Genomic DNA, 23931 nt, shown 5'->3' with positions numbered 1-23931 from the left:
TAACTGTTGCCTAATTTGTACCTTGAAAAGTGTTTGCACAATCCCAATGCAACAGTCTTGTCACATTATTCTGTCTTTCAATGTGCAGCCCCTTGTGCCATGAGTGCATCACTCCCAGCAAAAAGTTGTGCAACGGTTTCCCTTTTTTTTCTTTCTTTAAACAGAGCCTGCATTTGTCTATTTCTCCCACTTGTTCAACAGGCTTTGTAAACCAACATGTACATGGTCCACCATCCTGGATTGCTATTATTAACCTTTCACCTTTTGGTTTCAACTAACCTCTCCTCAAGTATCCCTGAGTCAAATCCGACAGGCATGAGGTTATCCCAGGAGATCTCTTTACTTGCCACAATATTTGTCTTTTTCGTATTTCTTTCCTTTTTATCTAATCCTTTTCCTTATATTCTTTCTTTTGTTTTTGGCACATTTGGTTGCCATATGATTTTTGTTTACTCCTTGTTTGTTTCCATTCCCGTTTGACACTGGAATGTAGAATTCCTTTCCTGAGGTTTTAAAACTTTCACTATGCTTGGATCTGATGAGGTCAGCAGATAGTAATGTGTATAGCATGTCGTGTAAATGTGTATTGCTGTAGTATCATAATGTAGTTAGGTAGAGGTTTGAATCCTGCCCTTGCCAACTGTGTGTGGGTGTGTCTTCCTGGGGAGAAGCAACCTTTTTGGGCTCAGTCCTGGGCCCACTCTTGTTTGGCATCTACTTTTCCGAAGTACAAGCAAACACAGGAGGGTTATGGCTGACAAAGTTTGCAGATGACTGCAAACTGGGCGCCATAGTAGAAAACACATCTGACACAGATATCCTTCAGAAGGGTCTCACAGAAACGGATAACTGGTGCCAGAGCCATGGCCTAAAGTTAAATGCCAAAAAATGCATAGTCATACCCTTCGGGAAAAACAAGGTTACCCCTAGCTACCAAATAGGTGGCAACACAGAAGAAGTTATCAGGGACCTGGGGACCCAGGTTGATAGTAGTCTGTCATTCGACACCCATGTAGCTAAAGTAGTTAGGAAGACCTTCTACATTGCCCACCTTATCATGAAGGGATTCTCATCTAGATCAAGGGAGGTCATAGTCTCCCTATACTCATCACTCATCAGACCAATGATTGAGTACAATGCCCCATTCGGAATGTATCTGACCCGACACTTGCAGCAGCTGGAGGCCACAAAGTTCCTCACCAAAAGGATAAAGGGTCTCAAACATCTGTCCTATGCTGCCCGACTGAAAGAACTCCAGCTCTATTCAGTCGCTTACCGCTTGCTCAGAGGTGACCTTTGCCTAACATACAAGGCCATGTCAAACTCAGATTTGATGAATATGCTTCACCTCAAAAAATCTAGATCCGTCAGAGCCACAAGGGCGGGAGACTTAAACCTCGACACGGCTATTAATAGGACATGCTGGAGGGATAGATTTATCACCCAAAGACTCCCTATGCTGTGGAATAAAATCCCGGTATATGTGAGGCAGAGCACCTCGCTGGCCTTGTTCAAGAGAAATCTTGACCAATGGATGGGAGATGGCAGATATACCCCAGGGATTACCTCAGTGTCACTGCTCGACAGAGGCACAGCAAAATAATGGGTATAGTTCCCCATACTAAAGGGGTGTGGCGTAAGCCACAAAACTATGGGCTAGGCTTGTAAATGCCCTCGGGCAGATAGCCTGGTATGAACCTATGAACCTATGTATGCAGTCTTACGATTGTAGAGCTATTCATGTAATCAGTTTCAAGAAGGCCCATACCTACTTCAGAATAAGGAAATATATAATACTGGTATACACTGATTTTTTTTATCATTTGATTAGCATAAAGCATTTTCTGTTCAAATCGATCCAGTACCTTTGGGGGGGCCAATCACCACAAAACTGCAATTTAGAACAGGAATAGCAAATTGGTTTATAGCTTAGAATGTATTAGTCCATAAAATTCTATCCCATTACCTAAGTAAGGTTGAAGGTCCTAGGATAATGAGTGCTTGGAACTGGTTGTAATGGAAGACTAAAACACACAAAAGTAATTGAAGGAAAAACAGGTTTTCAAGTATAGTGTATGGGCAGAGGTGTTACAGAAGTATTTCACATTTTCTACAAAATATTATTTTAGGAAATACTCTGGATATGAAACAAGTCTATAAGGTATCAAGTAAGTATTTCTTTATAGTAGAGTGATGACTATAGGATTCCCTTTACGAGATATGGCTGATAAACATGCAAGGGGGAGTTAAGTTTGAAGTTGCATGAAACAGTTTTGAGGGAACCTTAACAACATGAAAAAAGTAAAGACCAAAATTATGTTGCAGATGTAAATTTTGCATTTGTTAAAGGAAATTAACATGCATGGCATTTTATTCTCCCTTCCAAAATCAAGATTCTCTAGATCCTCAGACACCAACTAGTGAAGTACTGCCATGATTTCCCAGACCATGTTGGTTTCCACTTCCACATGCTGGACAAACTTAGTATGGGTCCACCAGAAGGCAACAAAGGTGACATCCTCGAAAAATGGAATTAAGCTAGCAAGTCAGGCTGGATACCCATCACCAGCCTGGTCTAAACTTAACTATTTCCATCAAAAGTGTGCTTGCACTCAGGAAACTAAACCATGAATCCTACAGCTAAATTACTTGTACCGTTTAACCCATAACTGCTGCTGATGATAATATGAAAAAGCCAATCAAGAAATTAGTTGAAGGTGTTGAAATTGGATCTGTAGATCGCTGCATGGTTTATCTGGCGAACTTGTAACACAGGAAATGTTTGTTTATTTTTCTTGTGTGTGTGTGTGTGTGTGTGTGTGTGTGTGTGTGTGTGTGTGTGTGTGTGTGTGTGTGTGTGTGTGTATATGTATATATATATTATATGTGTGTGTGTGTGTGTATATATATGGGTCTACCTGATTTAAGCGAAAGCTTCAAATGCCGACAACGAGAACACTGACACCAGAAGATCGACAATGGAGAAGACAGACAGTTGAGAATCCGATGCTTAGAACACCGACATGTTAAGGTAAGTGTGCGATAGGGACGGACGTTAGGGTCAGTGGGTGGGTAAGGTAAGTGTGTGATAGTGACGGACGTTAGGGTAGCGTGCGGGTCAGGTAAGTATGCAATAGTGACGGACTTGAGGTTTAGGGGCGGATTAAGTGAGTGAGGGTTAGGGTGCAGGTAAGATAAGTGTGCGATAGTGACGGACCTTAGGGTTAGGGTTTGGGTTAAGGTTAGTGCATAGATGGTTGTGTATGTAAGGTTTAGTGTAGGTTTGTAAGGTTTTTGGTGTGTTTGTGTTGTGTGTGTGTGTTTTTCAGGAAAGGTATTTGTTTTGTTGATTGTCAGGATTGTGGTTCGTCGGGCATGTGAAGTTTCGTGTTTTTGAACTTTCTCTTTTTTTTCGGTTTTGTTGTGTCAAGTTATTTCGTTGTCAGTGTTTTGATGTGTCGGTGTTATCAGGTAGACTCATATATATATATATATATATATATATATATATATATATATATATATATATATATATATATATATATGTGTATATATATATATATATGTGTGTGTGTGTGTATGTATATATACATACATACACATATATATTGTATATTATAGCCACTCAGCCTGCATTTAACAAAATTTCTGTAATCTGCAGTACAGTGAAAATCATTATCCCAGGGCCTGACTCCACACTGCCGTATTGTTTGAATATAGGCACATTGTGCCTACAGTATAAAGAAAGTATGAGAATCTTATGTTTGTTAAAGGTTTTGTATACCCTCCAGTTCACCACTTGGTAGATTTGTATTCCATGGGGATAAAAAACTTATACAAAGGTTTTGAGGTCTCAAACTTTACTTAATTTTTACCTCCTGCTTGTGCACATGACCTCTGTAAAAATGAGCACTGACTTTTTTTCATTGTAAGCTGTTTGTCTGGATTCATGTATTGTTCAAAAATGTAGCTATAAGTGACTAACTCCCCTGCATTTAAAAAGGTCTGTCTTCACCAGGAGTAAGAATGGGGACTGGAAATATAAAAACGGCTCATTAAATTGGCCAAAAACAGGTTGCTAGTTAAACCCGACTGCTTTATTGTATCAGTAACTGCCCAAATAACTGTATTTACGGCCAGAAGCAGATCTCTCTATCATTTTATATTTTATGGTACTATATGCCTGTGAAGTTTTCCATTTAAAACAAGAAAAGAAAGTATGTTAGAGTCAACATTAAAAGGCATTAAGCTAACTCACAGACTGTAGGAATCCGGTGGTTTGGATTATCCCTGCTCTGCTCGCCCTCACGGGCTCACTCCATGCCCCACCCTTCCCCCAAATCTCACCCACCCCCAGCAGTGCTAAATTTATAATCACCTTGCCACTCCCCCTCATCAGAAACAATCAGCATTACCCCATTCATTCATAGGACCAAATCCTATTACTCAAACTCTCTCCAGTCTCTTACTCTAAACTAATTAATAACCCTCCCAACTCTATTTTTAAACAAGCATTACTTAAATACCTCTATAATGCCTCCACAAACCTTCACCATACCTCCAAAATCAAAGCCTTTTTGCTGCCTAATACCCCCACTGATAATTTTCTATCTTCTCACAGCCAACGAATATCAATACTTCCCAGGCTCTCGCTACCCCAGATCCAAAACCAGCACTCCTAATCTACCAAATAACTTTAATCAACTACTACCCCACCTCTCATCTAACTCTTTTAATGCAAAAACTCAACATCCCATTCGAGCCACATATATTAACCCTAGAACTAAATACTATCACAAACTCTTAATAAAATTCCAGAGACTCTCATTCGGATTACAACCTGACCTCATAATTGATGGGGACATTCACCCTAACCCAGGCCCAAGTCCACCTGATGTTACCAGCCCCACAAATAACACCCCTACTTGCCTGAAACCCTCCATGTCACTCCTGTTCTGTCACCTAAATATTAGAAGTATAAATAATAAAATTCATTACTTACATTACCTCTTGGATGTACATTCCCCTGATGTAATGTGCCTTACAGAAAACTGGCTCAAACCTACTTCTACTGATAATGAGGTTATACCACCAGGTTATAATATATTAAGACTAAATCGCATCTCGGTGGGTGGTAGCCATTTTGTATAAATCCACACTAGAAGTAACCAAATCTAGTACTTCACATGCCTTACTAACTTACTCATCACAAAGTTACAAATCTATAAACGTTGTGTGCATCTGTATTCCTCCAGGTAACAACACAAATACCCTGGAAGGCATCCTTCAATGGTTGTCCATTAATTGCCCCCAAGAAACTATTGTTCTCGTGGACTTTAATAACGACTGGAACACCTGTTCCTTGGACTTCCCCACCACCTATATAAATTTGCATGGCTTCACCCAGATCATATCTTCCCCCACTAGAATCAGTAATCCTCACAACAAAGAAAGTATCCTAGACTGGATTCTAATAAACAACCACCCCATATGTATAAAGCAGGCACTCTACCTGAGGACATCAGCGATGACTTCCTCACCTATATACTCAGGCAAAAAAATGACATCCCTCAACTATCCACCTTCAAAACTATTAGGAGCAATAAGAGCTTTAATCAAACTAAATTCCAAGATGAACTTGTGACTGGACTGACTTAAAACTGCTTCCACTAGATGAAGTAGTTTCGTACTTTAACTCTGTTTCTTGCTATCCTAGATAACCATGCTCCCAAACGTTCTATCAGAACCAGTAATAAAGTAGCACCATGGCTGTCAAAAGATACCAGACAAAAAAGTTGTATGCAGAAATAAAGCATGGGCTTCCCGGAGAATCACCAAATCCCCAAAAGACCACCTTATAAGCACTAAATCCCCAAAAGACCACCTTATAAGCAATTAATGAATGATACAAAGAAGTCTATTATGCTAGACAAAAACTACTGCTGTCATCTGCAGCAAAAATGTCAAAATCATCCACAAAAAATTGTGGTCTAGCATAAATAAACTTCTCCACCAAGGACCATCATCTACCCTTACCCCCTTGACTACCCTCCAAAAACCACCAAAACGTGTTGCTAACACCTTTAACACTTTCTTTACAGAAACCGTTCAATCCCTTCCCAACAAGCTATCTCCCAATAGCCCAAGTTCTACCGATCCCACACCCAGTAATCATACCCTCTTCAAATTTCAGCCAATACCAACATCTTTTATTAGGTCACTAGTCAAGAAATTGCACACCACCCTTATGGCAGACCTACTACCCACAGAGTATCTCCAAAAAGCCACTGATGAAATAGCATACCTCATTTCATTCAATACTAATCAATAGATCTATTGTTGAAGCTTATATTCCCTCTATCTGGAAAATCTCCCACATTATTCCTCTCCATAAAGGAGGAAATTCCACTGAACTCTCAAATTACAGGCCTATAGCCATCCTGTCACCCTTGGCTAAAATTATGGAAAAATGTATCCATAAACAACTCCTAGCCTATCTTAATCTGAACATTCTTCTAGCCTCCACCCAGCATGGATTTAGACCTTGCTATAGTACAACCTCAGCCCTTCTTTCCTTCTCACACAATAAATCAAAACTGTAATAAGCTTTCCTCGGCCTTCTTCCTAAACATTTCCAAGGCATTAGACATGGTAAACCACCAGCTACTATTAGGGACACTAAAAACACTCTCCATAGATAACCTAGCAATTAGTTGGTTTCATTCCTAAGTGGCAGACAAGCTGTTCTATGGAAAGATAACTTACCTTCCGTATTACCAGTCAACATTGGAGTCCCCCAGGGGTCTATATTAGGCCCCCTCCTATTCTCCATCTTCATTAATGATCTGCATAAAGTCCTCCTAGATGCAACTTGTATTGAGTATGCAGATGACTCATCCCTAATCTGTGCTGCCACCTCCCCCACAGACTTGCAATTTTTATCCCAAAACACCTTCAACAAAGTAGAGAACTGGCTCACTGGTCGCTGTCTACTATTAAACCCAAATAAAACTAAGCTGTTACTCTTCACCCCCACTCATAAGGTCCCTTTACCATCTCTTACCATAACATCTAATAATGGTACCATAATTTCCCCAGAACCAAGTACTAAACTACTAGGAGTAATCCTCGACAACAACCTTAAGTTTGATGCTCATGTCGACAAAACCATTAAAACAGTTAATAAGAAACTAGGCTCTTTATAAGATTAAACAATTCCTAACCCCATCAGCTAGGACTATGATTGCCCGTACACATTTGCTATCATCCCTTCTTTATGCCTCATCCATCTTTGCAAACCTAAGCAAATCTGACCTCAATAAACTAAATCGCTAGGCTGGCTAGAACTACCCTACCAACTTCAATGTAACCAATTAATAGTTGTTCACAATGTTCTCTACCAACCAGACAGCACACCCGTACTGAAAATATTATCACCCCCTACAGTAACCTAAAAACACTCCGCTCCTCCAACAAGAACGCTGGTACAAACTGTTAAATCCAACAATTCATCTGGTGAATCACTATTTAAAAACTCTGTTGGCAAAACCTGGAACTTCTTTCTGCAGAACTTACTACAGTTCCCTCCTTAACCCAATTCAAAATATCTCTTAAAAACACCAAAAAATGCATTGGCTTTGTCCCTGTACAAACCCTGCCTAATCCCTCCTCAAATACTATCTGTAATTGAAAACCTTGTTATATGTAGAAACTTTCATTGTATTACTCTGATTCATTAACTGATTAGAAAACTGATTACATGTTTATTACCTTCTGGAAAGTACTAAAGTAAGGATGATAACTTGGCACAACCATGTACTATTAAAAATGTATGCGTTCTGCCTTAATACTTTCTAAATATTTCCTGTGATTATTCTAGAAAATCTTGAATATGTGTGTAACTGTTGAACAGATGTCCATTTTGTAATATTTCACTGTATGTATCAATGTAATGTATGTATGTCTGGAGCTTTCTTCCTGGGCCTCCGTTGAAAATGGACCTATATCCAGTTAGACTTTCCCGGTTAACAAATGTAAAATTAAATAAATTAACCAGTTATACGCAGGCACTGTAATCCTTTTGCCAAACACAAGAAGCTTTGTCTTTTATAATGTATTTCAGGAGGTACGAGTCCAGTAATAGTGGGTACAGCCTCTTATATTACATATGATACAAGCACTGAAAAGGACAAGTCATGCTGGAAAATGCTGAGTAATAAACCTTTTATAATTTGCTTCAAAGAATATGAGCACTATAGAGGCAGACACAGCCTCTCATATTGCATGTGAAACAGCCTCATAAAAGCAGGTGTTTTCAATGATCGAACTGTACGCCACTGTTCAAACAATTCTATTAGATGGGCCTAATGGTGCTCAGGCGAAAGAGGTATATTCTTAAATGTAGTTCTGTAGTGGTAGCTCATGGTGTGCTGTCATGTTTGTTTAAAAATAAAATCCTATTAAATAAGAATGAGGTTCCACAGACTACTGAGCTGGTAAACCCTCATGGGTCTATCAAGAATATTCAAATAAGGGACTTAACCTCTAGGTTTTGGTATTGGCTCCAGATTTGTCATTAGTCAACTCTCCTGGACCCCTTCCATCATTGTCTGTAACTGCCTTTAAATAACTAACCTGTTGAATGTAATGTGTTGGAACAAGAACACTCATCAGTCTACCTATTTGAACATACTGCTTGAAACTTCAACAAGTCATCTTTATTCCTCTCACAAAGAGGTTATCATAGAGAGAGAGTCTCCTAGATCTGCTAGCTAAAGTGCTTTTTACCTGGAATATTTATTTGTACTGTGTTATCTGTCCTCTCACCCTCTGGGTAACATGTGGGGTACCAGACCTGACTTGAGCTTTCTGGATTACCTTTGTTTTCTCCCGGGAAAAGAAGTATCATTAAGATAGACCTGAGCCCGTCTACTTTACCTGCTGCAATCCTGAGTTTATAAAGTTTGTCAGAATGGTTCATTTCATTTGACAACCAAGCTCCAACTTCAAGCCCAAATGCCCCTCCTTGAGGTAGAGCTAGATCTGTACCCCACATATCCTCCTCCTACTTTAGAGGTCTGAACAGTTGCAATACCTGCTTTTCAGGTAACACTCTAAATTAATTATGTACCTTTGAGTATTTCTAGCATTAAGTCTCAGTTATATTTTTACTTCAGTTCTGAGTAGCAGAGCAGCATTTGTCATTTAGCAGTGTTTTGCACGTCACATTTCAGGACAGTAACTATCTTCATTTTTCTGTTTCTGCATATGTGTACATGTTTAAGTGTATTTATTTGTGAGTGTAGACTTGGTATGGTTAAAAGAATTGGGTAGTATGATAGTCTAGGTATATAGTGGGTCCAAAAGGTTTGGTGCCATGTAAACTTGTGGTGCAGGTGCACATGTATCCAAATCTCCTGCAAGGTCATGCTTGTTGTCTAGCATTTACGCATACCTTAGGGCAAGGAGCAGATCATTTGTCACTCACCTGATTACATATTTGTATGATGTCTGTGATTCAACAGAATGATGTACACTGTGCAGGAATGCTATGCTTAAAGCTTGAGGTTTCAAGATTAGTAGCAAAATAATGTTTTAAATATATCCAAAGTTCTATCCTGATTCTTAGAAACAGATTAAAGTTTTGTTTATTATCTTGATTGTTTGCTGATTTGTGTATTAGGTTACTTACAAAGGCCAAAACTCTTGAATCCTCAAGTTGTGTCCAGATGAAGCTACAACTGGAGAAACACCAGTAGGGTGTTGCTTCATCAGGTTCATACTAGGCTATCTGCCGTAGGGCATTTATAAGCCTAGCCAGAGTGTGTTTGGCTTTCGCCACCCATTTAAAATTCATTTTGCTATGCCCTTTTTCGAGGTTAGTATACTGTGCCTCTGTCTAACAGTGACACAGAAGTGATACCCGGGGTAAACCTACGATCTCCCATCCACTCATCAAGATTCCTCTTGAAGAGAGTCAATGAGGGATTCTGCCTAACCTGGACTGGGATTTTATTCCAGAGTGAAGGGAGCCTCTGGGTTATGAATCTGTCCCTCCAGCATGTCCTATTTATTTCAGTGCTGAGGTTCAAGTCTCTCGAGCACGTAGCTCGATGGGATTTGGATTTTCTGAGGTGCAGCATGTCCATTAATTCCGGGTTGGACATGGCTTTATACATCAGGCACAGATTGCCTCTGAGCAGGCGGTATGCCACTGAGTAGAGCTGGAGTTTCTTTAACCGGGCAGCATATTGCATCTGTTTTAGCCGTATGATCCTCTTGGTACTTTTGGGGTCTTTCCAGTTGCTGCAGGTGTCTGGTAAGGTACATCCCAAAAGGGGAATTGTACTCAATTATGGGCCTGATGAGGGATGAGTAAAGAGGCACAATGACCTCCCCTAATTTAGATGTGAATCCCTTTATGATTAGGTGGGCTATATAAAATGTTTTTCTAACCACTTTGGCCATGTGGTTGTCAAATGAGAGATTGCTATCAACTTGGGTCCCCAGGACCCTAATTACTTCTTCTGTACTTAATGGATTACCACCTATGTGGTAATTTGTGGGCACTTTGTTTTTGCCAAAGGGGATGACTATACACTTTTTCGCGTTTAGCTTGAGGCCATGGCTCTGGCACCCGTTGTCTGTTTCTATGAGGCCCTTTTGGAGGATGCTTGTGTCAGCTGGAGAGTCTGTTATGGCGCCCAGTTTGCATCTGCGAACTTAGTCAGCCACAGTCCTTCCATGTTGGCCTGTACCTCCGAGAAATATATACCGAACAAGAGAGGTCCCAGGACTGAGCCTTGTGGGACGCCACTTGTAACTGGTTTGGAGTCTGACATGGCTCCAGCAATTCTAACCATGTGGGTTCTGTCCTTGAGCCAGTTTGCAACCCATCTAGTGACATGGGGGTTTATATTTAAGCTGGTGAGCTTATCTATAATGCCCGAGTGGGGTATTGTATCGAAGGCTTTTGTGAGGTCCGGGTAGGCAGTGTGGACCACCTTCCCCTCGTCAATGGCCTTGGTGACTGTTTCAAAGAAATCAACCAGGTTTAAGAGGCAGGATCTGCCCTTAACAAAGCCGAACTGGGTAGGATCCAGTGTCTGTAGGTCCCCAATATCTTTATTTATGAGGTCCATGATGATCCTTTCCATAGCTTTGCAGACTAAGCTAGTCAGGCTTATGGGGTGATAGATTCCAGGATCCGTTGAGGCACCACCTTTGTGGAGAGGGACCACTGTTGCTGTACGCCACTCTTTGGGTACATATCCTGTAGTAAGGCTAAGATTGAACAGTAGTTTTATGTTTGGGTTTAGCTCTTCTTGGAGTTCATGTAGGACGCAGCCCGGGACACCGTCTGGTCCCAATGATGCAGTGTTTTTTGTTTTGGAGAGGGCAGCTCTTACCTGAGCATCTGAGATGTCAGGGGGTCAGCAATCTGCTGGGATAAATATTTGCCCTTTTGGTGGGGAGGGGGGGGGAGTTTGCGCTGAACCTGTCAGCTAGGATGTTGGCAATGTCTGTGGGTTCGGTGTATTTTTTGTCATTTTGGACTAATTCTGAGCATATCTGGGATTTCCCACCCAGGTTCCTAACATAACTAAAGAAAGCCTTGTGATTATCCTTAGTGTCCTGTGCAATTTTTCTCTCGAAGCTGGCCTTAGACGATTTTATGAGTGCCCGTAGTTTTTTGCTAATACTGATCAGAGATTCCTTCCATTTTTGGGATTTTGCTCTATCATGTAGTTGCTTCCTCCTTCTATTGTATAGTTTGTTTATGGCTGGGGTCAACCAGACAGGATGTCTGCCTTTGGAGGATTGGGTCTTGGTTTTATTTGGGATTGCATGATCCATGCATTCCTGAAGGTGTTCATAGAATGCATTTATAAAGGATTCTGCGGTCTGGGCCGTATTTTCCACAAGCCCGGGGGCTTTGAAGGATTCCACCTCGGTTTTGAGGAGTGTGAAATTTGCTTTAGAGAAGTTTTTCACTGTGGTTTTCAGGGCAGGGGGTGGAGTCGGGATGTGAATATCCAGTGAGATTAGTTTATGGTCTGATCTTACCAGTGAGGGATACACTTCTGGTCTGGAGCATAGAGTCCCCATGTTGGTGATGATCAGGTCCAGTATGTTTTCCTCTTTTGTGGGAGTGGTAACAAGTTGTTCCATAGCATTTGAGTTAATAAATTCTAGGAACCTTTGGGCTAGGGTGTTGGAGCTAGAGTAATGCTCCCAGTCTATGTTTGGGTAGTTGGAAGTCGCCCAATATAATGGTGTTTGGAGAGACCTTCATATTTTCCAGTGTTCTCGGGTAGGCTGAGTGGGGTTCCTGGGTTTGGGAGGGTGGTCTGTAGAAGGCTATAAACTGGAAGGCAGTTTTACCCACTGTTAGTTGCACATGGATAGTTTCTGATGCTTCGTGGTGTGCCACCAACCTGGAGGTGTGGGTATCTTTGACGAATATTGATACTCCCCCTCCTTTTGTGGTACGGTCCAAGTTTTAGGGCCGAAAAGCATGGTATGAGGTATAACCTGGTAGTGCTGGGGTGCTCTCTGGAACCTTGAACCAGGTTTCTGTTACTGCACAGATATCGATTTTCTCCATGCTAAGAAGAGTTTTGAGTGCGTGCATCTTGAGGTTTAGACTTCTGGCATTGAGTAGCATTACTGTTAGTTTCTTATCCCATGTGATACCTATGGAGGTGGGTTTGTCTTTTGAGCCTTGCCTAAAAAAGGCACTATGGGTGTAGCAAGAGCCTTTGCCAATATCTGAAAGCCCAGGGGTGACAGGTGCAAGCCGTCCCTAGCAAAGCATCGTGGCTGACCGAGCATGTCTTCCCAGGCTGACAGGCATTGGATCCCCTTTAAATGACACCAATACTTAAGCCAATTGTTGAAATTGATCATCTTGTCTTCATATTGTGGCATCATTCTTGGTGAGGGTAAGATGCTACTCAAGGTCAGGGTCATACCGGCCTGGGCTACATGCTCAGAGAGCTACTCTATGTCTCTTTTCATGTAGTCCAGGGAGGTACGTCTCAGGACATTCACAACAGCATGGACAATGGCTGAGTCATATTTGTACTTGCCTTGGAGTGACCTGAGTGCTTGTGTTATGTGGCGGATCCTAGCGCCGACAGGCAGCTCACCTTGACCTACTCCTTGTTCAGCCTGGTGAGCGGGACGTCAGTGTGCCTGACGATAGAGTCACCTATTACAAGTGTATCAGGTGCGTTGTTTAGCCTTAAGGGCTGTGACTGTTCGGCACACTGGCTTAACAAAGGATTCACAACAAGGGATTATATTATACTCGTTGCTCAGGATTAACAAAGTAAGTTTGCAGGGAAGGTGAGCCTCCCTTTAACCTCAAGCCACTTTATTTGTACATACAAACATCACAGTTACACAGCCACAAAGACAAAATACATTATAAAAAAATCATTGGCAGCAATTATTGTCTGTCAGAATCAGCACTCTCTGAGTTCACATCCTACAGAGTAACAAACTTGTCCACATGAAACTTATTCAGTAGCTGGGAAGCCATTTCAAGGTCTATATTTTTATAAACGTGTCAATGAATAATTCAGTAGGAAATAGACTCATTTTGTATTATATTACAAGTTCTATTTCACAACAACAAAAGCATTCAGATAATAGTTGACCTTTATCTTTTCAGGTTAGTTCGTTATGATTCAGATTCCTCTGAAGCCATCTTGTCATCTCTGCATGGTGCAGTGCAATGTCAGGTCCTCGTTTGTACCTCCTTTGTGGAACCTTTCCATGTCTGTATTGGAGCCCACTATATTGTACTTGGCGAGATTGAGAAAAAAGAAGGTACAGCTCAGTTTGGCCTGTTTTAGAAGGTGGTAGTGCAGCTTTACAAGAGATGTTTCTGTATGCAGTTTTTAATTTTATGGCAACTTGTTAATTACACTGAGGTGACATTACAGAGTTATCCATATTTTAAAATGTTTTTTCTGCAGTTTGTTCATCCTGATGATAACATTCCCATCATTACCAATTAGATTTAATATTTTTACAGGCTGTCCATTATTTCCATTCACGTGCACAAAAAGTAGGCAAACAGTGTCTTACTACTTTCAGGCTCTCTTATTTTCTTTTCAGCAGCAATGAGTATAATATAATCCCTTGCTGAGGGGGAAACTTATGTTGAACACAGAAGAAACAATGTACAAAAATGGCCCATCTGTCATTTTGGAGTTGGTGGTGCAATGGCTGTTTTCTGTCTTTTAGATCTGGTCATGGGTGGTTACTAGGCTTTGCAGTACAGGGGACCATTATAAAGTGTAGACCAAATTCCAACCCCCAAGCACTGTCTGGTTAAATGACTTTCTCAAGGTCATACAATAGAGAAATGAGGGTTAAGGGACTCAAACCCTGTTCAACAAGAACTACAGTTCACAGCCTTAACCCTGTCCAAGAACTACCAGACTCTGCTACTTTTTTTTCCCTTCCCTTAACATGTAACCTGGTTGTATGTAGACATCTGTCACACATATAAATGTCACAAGCATTTTATATAGTTAAGGCTCTTTAGCTTAAAATTGATGAAACCCAACCTAACCTGAAAGACCCAAATACTCACCTTGAGTGCTGTGAAGGGCTTTGCCCCACACACCTCGGTAAACAAACTCCAAGACTGTACCACACTGGAGAAGGTGAGAAAACGGGGAGCCTTTCAGGCCTAGTTTTGCTGAAATGCAGTTTTAAACCAATAGGTTTTTGCTGAGTCAAAGTATATCCAAATGTTTAATTTTTTTCTTAAGCTGTGTATGTTTTTCTGAGTACGGTACAATAAGAGGGTATTTATTTCAAATTCTTGGAATAGATTGAAAAATGTATTTGCTTCTTTGGGTAGTGCGGTTTCAGTGTGTACAGAAGTCAGTATTAAACTGGTGTGAGTGGATTTGAATAACAATGAGGTTGAATGTTGCCTGGAATTGTTTATTATTGAAAGTTTTGTATGCCAGAATTTATAACTGAATTCCCTTAATATTGGACTGCATTTTGTAAATCGCCTTTGAACTGATTCTAGTTTTTGCAGCTGGTCTTTAGAATAAATGCATAGTTAATTATTATATTTCAGTAAAGGTGTTAAATAGCTTGTGTATGATTGGGTCACGTTCATTTGTTCCATAGTTAGCATGAGTGAGTCATGTATTTCTGAGGCCTTACTTCTAACATATCATTCATCTGGCCTCCTTTCACCATCTCTAGCAGTCAAATGTCATAATCCCAAACTGTCAAAAATATCAAAAAAAGTTTTTTTCTTAGGATTTGTCTGGACACTGGAACATCAGGACTGGTGCCTTGGGTGCCCTCTACTGACGTCAATAAACTTCTCACACACTGAGCTTCTCCCTACCCATAACTCTGCTACTGCTGAATCCTCAAGATCTTGTTACCACCATTTGGACAACACAGTCTCCAAACTGCTGTAATGTTTAACAAGAGTTTATGAAAAATAGTGGACAGCTGAGGAGACTTTTCTTTATTTACTTTTTGGGGAATACAGTATCAAAGAGTCATTAGATTTATTTTATGCTTTGCTGTTCTGTCTTTTCCATTTTTATTACCTCATTATCTCTCCCCCTCACCCCACCCTTTCATGATTTGGGGTACTCAGTATCTTTCTTTTCCCTTTTTTATTAACACACAAAACCACGAAATAGTAATCCACAGAATGAACGCCTTCACAGTTACAGCGTTTTCGTCCGAATGGACTTCATCAGATAAAAATACCTTATACTTTATGGTGTTTATATATAAAAACAATTTCCATTTGCACAACAGTCAACATTTTATAGGAGTTTTTTAATGTATAATTAATACTTATTTATTTATTTAAAAGTTTATTTATTTATACACAAAGAATCAATTATTATGGAAACAGGAAGTGATGAATTAATTATTTATTCAGTAGCTTGTAGGTTGATTTGTACATTTAAAACGGGATGGATAAACGATTGGTGCAAATGGAAATTGTTTTTATATATAAACACCATAAAGTATAAGGTATTTTTATCTGATGAAGTCCATTCGGACGAAAACGCTGTAACTGTGAAGGCGTTCATTCTGTGGATTACTATTTCGTGGTTTTGTGTGGTAATAAAATTGGAGGATGTTTTCCAGCCTGCATTCGTCCTCGCTTTCGTGTTTTTTGTTTTGGTTAGTGGAGTTTGGAGTTTGGAGCAGTACATTATAGTTTCTTGGTTGGTAGTGGTGATATGGAAGCAGAGACGCAGGGGAGAAGTAATGAGACAATGGACTCGGGGCAGTCTAGGAAGCTCATTGGCCAACTAAGTGAGCTCATAGACCTACTAATGCCCCTTTGCAAATCTATGTTGAACCAGGAGGTGAAAGGAGCGTGTGGTAATGATTACGGAAATGGAGATCAAGTGGCTAACGGTCCGAGAAGTAAGCGTAAGCGGGATTTGGATGGCGGTGAAAGAAATGGCCGAGAAGGAGATGAAATAAATGGCAGTAGTTTTAATCCCGCAGCTACACCCGGTATTTTATGTGGAGATACACAGGAAAGTGGTGTGTTGAGCGCTGAAAAGAAACAAATGGGTACAAGGCGCTCCTTACCAGGTACTGTTTGTCATAAAAAAACTGTTGATTTGAAAGACTGGTTGCAAGCACAATATAGCTTTCAAATTTCTGGTAACAGATTACCCAATGGTAACAACATGGATTCTTACAATAAAAAGATGGACAATTTATATAAACTGTTGCATAAATATAAAAGTATTGTCATTGAAAATGCATATTTGGATGAATGCCTAAAACGTGATATTGTTCCTAAAGGTCTTAGGACCTGGAAATATCCGAATAATGTGCAAGCTGGATCTATTTTTCATAAAGAACTGTTAGTTGTATTTAATACATGTGGCTTGAACATTGTTAAACTGATTACAGAGGAGAATAATAGGAATTTAGAAAACCTACAAGCACAAATTGATTCTATGGATGTTTCTATTAAAAATGATTTGATGTTTGAAATAGAAATGGAAAGACAAAAATATTTTAAACTAAAGGATGATGTTGACAAAAAATGTAAGATTTTGGTGGATAGAAAAATGGATAAACTAAGAAGGGATATTCATGAATATGAAATTCAGGCTTGTTACCCAAAACCCCCACTTTTTAGAAAACAGTATTACAATAATAATAATACTAATTACTATAATAAAAATAAAAAAGTGGTAGAAAACCACTATGAAAATGAGGAGGGGATGGAAACTAATGGAAATGAATATGATGTTGAATTTCCACCCCTCGATAGATATGTAGAAGAGAGATGGGAAAATAATAGAAGTTATGGAAATTTTCAGAAATGAGGGGGGAGAAGGGGGAGGGGGAGACCATTTTACTAGGGACCCCCCACCCAAATGAGAATACACCTGAAATAGAAGTCGAAGATAACAAAAATACCCTTGAGGGTACCATTTATAATTTCAGTAACATTGTGTTAGAAGTTGAGCATTTCAAACTTTTAGAGAAGGGTTTTAAATTTATCCCACTTACCCAAGGTAATTCAACTCAGACATTAATTGACATGAAACTTTTTCTTAGGAAAATGAATTTAGAATTGTTATTTCATAAGGAAGGGATAGGTACAAATATTTTGGGAATAGGGAATGTTATTAACAACAAAAATCAGTTAGTAAAAAAATCCACCTTCAACCCCCCGATTCATAACCAGTTGAAGAACTTTGAAGCTATTATGGAGCAGGAAATTATGAAGATGGAAAGAAATGTGAAACATAATAGGGTACACTATAATCTTAACCCCCAAGAATATAAGAAGTTGGAAGAGTTGAAAAATAATAAAGATGTAAGGGTAATGAAACCCGATAAGGGTGGGGGTATAGTTGTGATGGATGTAATTTTATATGAAGGAAAGATGAATGATATATTAAGAAACAAAGTTAAATATAGTACAGTCTCATTAAATGAAATTAACACTGCTTATCAACGTATTGACAATATTTTAGAAGATATGTTAAATGAAAACCTCTTTGACATGAAAACTTTCTCCTTTTTGAAAACAGAGAAGCCTATAATACCAGCCATCTTTGGTATACCAAAGATACACAAAAATAGTTTGGACCCCCCACTGAGACCTATTGTCTCAGCGGGTGGGTCCAAAACTAACTCTTTAGCAAAATATGTGGATCAAAGGGCTAAACATATATGGCTAGAAAAGGGAGCCATTTTGAAAGATTCCTGGGACTTATTGAGAGGATTGAATAACAGTTTTTATAATGAAGAGTTGATTTTTGTCACTATAGATATTATTGATTTATTTGGGTCTATACCTTATGAGGCTGGTATAAGAATGTTTGAAGAAGAGATTTTTGGGGATAGTAAGTTGACTTTAGATGAAAAGGTAGTGTGCACAGGTTTAATGGACCTGGTGTTAAAAAATAATTATCTAACCTTTAATGGTGAATTTTTAGACAGCTACAAGGTGTAGCAATGGGGGCAGCCTGTGCACCTACCTTTGCTAACTTAGTACTTGCAAACTGGGAGGAACGTTATGTATTGAGCTCCTCCTATGCTAAGTTTTGGACTTTATATAAGAGGTTTCTTGATGACATCATAATTTTTTGGATAGGGGGTAAGGATGTTTTGGATGAATTTATTACATATATAGAAAAGACTACAGATTTTTTAAAATTCACTTATAATTATTCTGAAACTAATATTCAATACCTGGATGTGGAAATTACAAAATGTGATAAAAGATTTGAAACATGTGTCTATAGAAAACCCACATATGTGAATTCATTTTTGCATTTCAAAAGTGCCCACCCAATATATTGCAAAAAAAACATAGTGAAAGGGCAATTCGTGAGAGGGTCTAGGATGACAAATAATGAGAGAAAATTTAAAGCAGAATGTGATTTGTTGGAAAAAATGTTCCTAGAAAGAGAATATCCACCTGAATTTATTAAAAATATCAGAATTGAAGTGGAAGAAGGGAGAAAAGGGAGGTTTGAACCTATTTTTGGCATGAATGGTGAGCAGAATAAAAAAGAAGACAAAGAAGGAAATTTCCAAAAATCCTTGATTCCGGAATACAATTTATTGAACAAAAATATTAAAAATGCATTCCAAAAGGAATGGGAGAGATTTAGGGCCCTCACGGATTTGGATGGGTTGCCACAGGAGACACCAAGAATAGTATTTAAAAATACAGCAAGTATAAAAGGGATCTTGGAAAATAATAATTGTGGTAATAAGGGAAGTCAAATTGGAACTAGGGATAGACTTGGAACTTTCAAATGTGGCAAATGCAAACAATGTGAGCATATTATCAATAGAGAAAAAGTTTTTTTGACCAGCAGGGGAAGGTGCATAACCAGTAAGGGTTATTATAATTGTGAATCTATAGGACTGGTGTACTTGGCTATTTGCGTGGAATGTCCTTCATTTTACATAGGAAAGACAGAAAGGACATTAAAGAGACGCATTTATGAACACATGTATGATGTTAAAAAGGGAAAAGAAACAAATGCTATTTACAGGCACACTAAAACATGTGTGGGGGCCAAATTCCAATTTTTTGTCTTAGATCAAATAAAAAGAAATACAAGAGGAGGCCTTTGGGAAGAAAATATTGCCTATAAAGAATTATGGTGGCAAGTAACCCTGGAGGCAAATGGGCTAAATGAATATATTTCTATTTTGCCCCTCTTGAAAATAAGATCTGCTAGAGTGTGATCTTTGCATTCCCTTACCAGATTCTGGCAGTAGGTGTCACCCTTGCTGTATTTTAAGTAACATTTGTATTAAGCATTCAGGTTAGAATAGTTTCATCAAAAGGATTTTTTAACGAACATTTTTAAACATATTTTTAACATGTAATTTAGAATATTTATAAACAGTCAACATTTTATAGGAGTTTTTTAATGTATAATTAATACTTATTTATTTATTTAAAAGTGTATTTATTTATTTATACACAAAGAATCAATTATTATGGAAACAGGAAGTGATGAATTAATTATTTATTCAGTAGCTTGTAGGTTGATTTGTACGTTTAAAACGGGATGGATAAACGATTGGTGCAAGTGGAAATTGTTTTTATATATAAACACCATAAAGTATAAGGTATTTTTATCTGATGAAGTCCATTTGGACGAAAACGCTGTAACTGTGAAGGCGTTCATTCTGTGGATTACTATTTCGTGTTTTTGTGTGTTAATAAAATTGGAGGATCTTTTCCAGCCTGCATTCGTCCTCGCTTTCGTGTTTTTTGTTTTGGTTAGTGGAGTTTGGAGTTTGGAGCAGTACATTATAGTTTCTTTTCCCTTTCTTAAGTAGGGTTTTTCATATTTGACTTGAAGTTGGAATTGCAATTTAGCCATTCAGAATTGGGCATGGATAAAGAGGGAAAAACAGTATCAGAAATACCATCATTGTGGGCATAAAGTACCACCACAAGATCCCCTAAATGATTTGTTTAGGGTCATCCCATCTTTCTAGCGACTGAAGTATCTGTAAGAACTTTCTCTCTTGAACACTAGCTGATCATGGAACCAAGCTAGTAGTTGGAGGCATCCTCCTTCCAGATTCTGCACTAAAAAGAAACATAGCTCCTCTGACCCAGGACAAGAAGAAGCAAAAGAGGACAGCAGGGGATCAAACAATCTTAGAGAAATTCCCTATTTCCCAGACTCCCTCCATCTCTTCTCCATAGCTCAGAAGAGAAATGTTTAGTGTTTCCACTCCACCCAAGATGTCCTGTCCTCCTTTACTGGAATCTTTCTGCACCATAGAATATTTTACTCTGAGATGGCATGCAGGTACCTTTTCATCTAAGAAGGAACTCTCCATGCTGATTCTATCAAGACCTCCCTCACTGGCTTCAGTTCCCTGTCACAAATCCTTCAGGAGGCCCTACGCAATTTGACTCAGAACAGATAATGTCTGCCATTGTCAAGGCCCATTTTAGGTTGGGTGTCATGTTGTCCTAGACATCTCCCACCATGGGCCAAGACCTCCCACCAGTAATCCATCTTCTCATTGATCCATCTTCTCATTCCTCTTCTGGGTTTGGTTTTTGACACTGGCAGTATGAAACCAGCACTGACTGTTATGTCAGACACCTTGGTGTGGATAAACCTTACCTCTCCTACACCGGCCATTTCAGAGCTGGTGACATCAACATTGAAGTCTTCAACACTGACTGTAAATAGGCCCCAAGAGTCTGGCACCACATCTTTGAGACCAATGGGGAAAGGAGCCAATAGCTATCTGAGCATTCAGTTCAGGACTGAAGGCCCCTGTCTTGGTAACTGGTCCAGATGCTTTGGCATTGATGGTCTCTTCCTTTTTTAATTTCTCCAAATCTTTTGGGTTTCTAATACCATGAGAGGAATGGACCCCATTCCTAAGTCAAAGTAGGATTAAAGTTCATGAAATTAATATTGCTTCACTCTTTGTCAGCTAAAAGTGCTCTTTGCAGCACCAGCAATGTGCCCAGTAATGACTCCTTCTGTAATTCCTAGGAATTGTGTGTATTGGTAGCGTATCTAAATATGATTGTAGACTCTCTTTTTTTTTATAAGACCCGTTGCTCCTACTACTATCGGAACTGTCTGGTTTTCCTTCTTCCACCTTGCTCTAGTTTCTGCTTTCAGATCCTGATATGACTTTGTGTCTCTCTGTACGCAGGACACTGTAGTCACTGGGTGTGGTGATTTCATTGATCAATGCTACTTTTGTCTTCTTTTCCTGGGCCACTATATCTGGTTTTCTAGCATCTGTCTTTTGAACTGTTGTCAATGGATGATCCCATGTGATGTAGACTTCATCATTTTCTATGATGCTTTGTGGCTCATGTTTCCAGTGTTTTTCAGCCAGTTCAACACCATAATGTTTGCATAATCCCCAGTGCAGCAGTCATACCACATTTATTAAGCCTTTCAGTATACAGTCCTTCTGCCATTAGTATGTCACAACCAGCAACTAGGTGTGCAACAGATGTTCTTCGTCTTCCATTGCTGCAGTCCTTACTATTGGGTATAGTCCGCATCCAGTCGGCCCGAATACCAGAGTATAAGGCTGACGTCGGTCAGGGCGCATTAGACTGACGTCAGTACGTCAGGGTACTAATGCGCATGACCGGCGTCATATCCTCAGTCTTTTTTGCCGCGTGGTCCGATGCAGAAGCAGTTTTGCGAGTGCAGGTTGGCGTTCTGAGATATTTCCGAAACCGGAGTTTCAGACCGAATCAGAGTTGGCTAAGTACCCCGTTGGGGAACATTTTGTTTTTTCTTGCCTCAGTATTCAACCGGATGTCAGAAAAAGTGAATAACTGTATTTCTTGTGGGAAACAGATACCGCATAAGGATTTCCATACTTTGTGTATACCTTGTTTAGGGCCTGAGCACGACGTTGTTGGTTGCCGCTCTTGTGCTAGGTTTAACAAACGCACTATTAAGAGGAGGTTAGACTGTGCCAGGTTAGTGTTTGGGAAACGTTGCAATTATAAAATGCCGTCGGATGCTCCGGCGCCCAAGAAGCGCAAGGACAAAACAGCGAAGCCTAGGGTTGAAGAACCGGCAGTCCTGGACGTCGGTTCTTTAGGAGGCTCAGTGGAGCCAGAAGTTTTGCCAGGAGTTTCTATGGAGTCTCCGGCAGAAACTTTACTGTTACAGGATGTCCCGTCTCAGGAGGCAGGCCAGGCTGAGGGGGCTTCTCAGGTACCTATTCTTCCCTCTCTTCCCAAAGTAGTTAGAGCCTCTCCTTCTGTTGCTAAAGCTTCTTTTAGGGGTAGGCCGATTTCAGCTTCAGTGGGGGCTTCTCCTAGCTTTTCGGGTTCTGTACCTAAGAAACATATGCTTAAAATGGCAGAAGATTTGATTACTATGATTAGAGGTTCTATGGGCCCTCCTGATAAGAGGCCTAGGGTGGAACCAGAGTTTGCCAGTTTTGAACAGGGTTCAGAGGCTTCTGAGTCTTCTGCAGATGATTTACAGGAGTATCCTCCTTATTCTGATTCTGATGTGGATGATGCCACTCCTTCGGCTTCTCCTCCTGAGGATTTTTCATTTTCAGAGACTCTGCATTCCATGCGGGAGCACTTTAAATGGGAAGGCCAGGATTACTCTGATTCCAGGAAGAGGCTTAGGGAATTCTTGTTTTTACCCCAGCATAGGCCCTTAGCTATACCTCCTGTGTTGACTGTGGTGGAAGATGTTTTTGCAGAGGCTTCCCTGAACCCTGATTCTTTGCCTCCTGCTCCTGTTAAACCTGATAGGTACTATAGGGTGCCCGAAGCTCATAAGTATTTGTTTAGGAGTCCCAGGGCGGACCCAGAAACTGTTTCTCAGGGGCCTAAAGGTGTTAAAGCCTCTGTGATTAGAAATCCTGTTCCCACTGACAAAGAGGCTAGGGCTTTGGATAGGTGGGGTAAGAAACTGTATACTTCTTCCACTCTAGCCATGAGAGCATTGAATTGTCAGTTTCACATGCTGAAATATCAAAATTATCTCCTTTCACAATTGAAATCTAAGGTGGATGCTTTGGCGGAAGGTATTGAGTGTAAAGAATTGCTGGATTTGGTTTATGTGTCTGAACAAGTGGGCAAGCATTCTTTGCAATGTGGCTTTGATGCTGTGCAGGCCTCCTCGAGGGTGGCTGCCACTAGTTCTGTTCTTCGCAGGCATGCCTGGTTGAGGGATCAGAATTTGGCTGAGCATGTTAAGACAAGGATTTTGGATGCACCTTTACAGTCTGATGTGTTGTTTGGTTCGCCTGTGGAAGCAGTTTTAAAGAAAATGGAGGACAAAGCTAAGTCTATGCAAACTGTTAAGGATTTTTTGCAGGTACAGCCACCGAAGTTTAGTAGAAATTGGCCTGCTAAGGGGTGGACATATCCTGCTTATGACTCCC

At 39.9% G+C, this 23931-nt stretch overlaps 1 protein-coding gene across 1 annotated transcript in view; it reads left to right on the top strand.

Annotated features, from left to right (window-relative positions):
- The window catches only part of TEN1 (TEN1 subunit of CST complex), a gene marked incomplete at its 5' end in the record, with an annotated part of 968820 nt that overhangs the window by 842870 nt on the left and 102019 nt on the right, over positions 1-23931 (top strand). The window contains 1 exon segment of the mRNA XM_044090503.1: positions 13679-13836. Within this exon segment, the coding sequence (XP_043946438.1) occupies positions 13679-13836 (158 nt within the window).

The sequence above is a fragment of the Protopterus annectens genome, chromosome 12.part0 (genome assembly GCF_019279795.1).
Source record: "Protopterus annectens isolate FY-2018-M chromosome 12.part0, PAN1.0, whole genome shotgun sequence".
NCBI classification, from domain to species: Eukaryota; Metazoa; Chordata; order Ceratodontiformes; family Protopteridae; genus Protopterus; species Protopterus annectens.
Note: the sequence above shows the minus strand (reverse complement) of the source record. Positions and strands in the feature narration are given on the sequence as shown.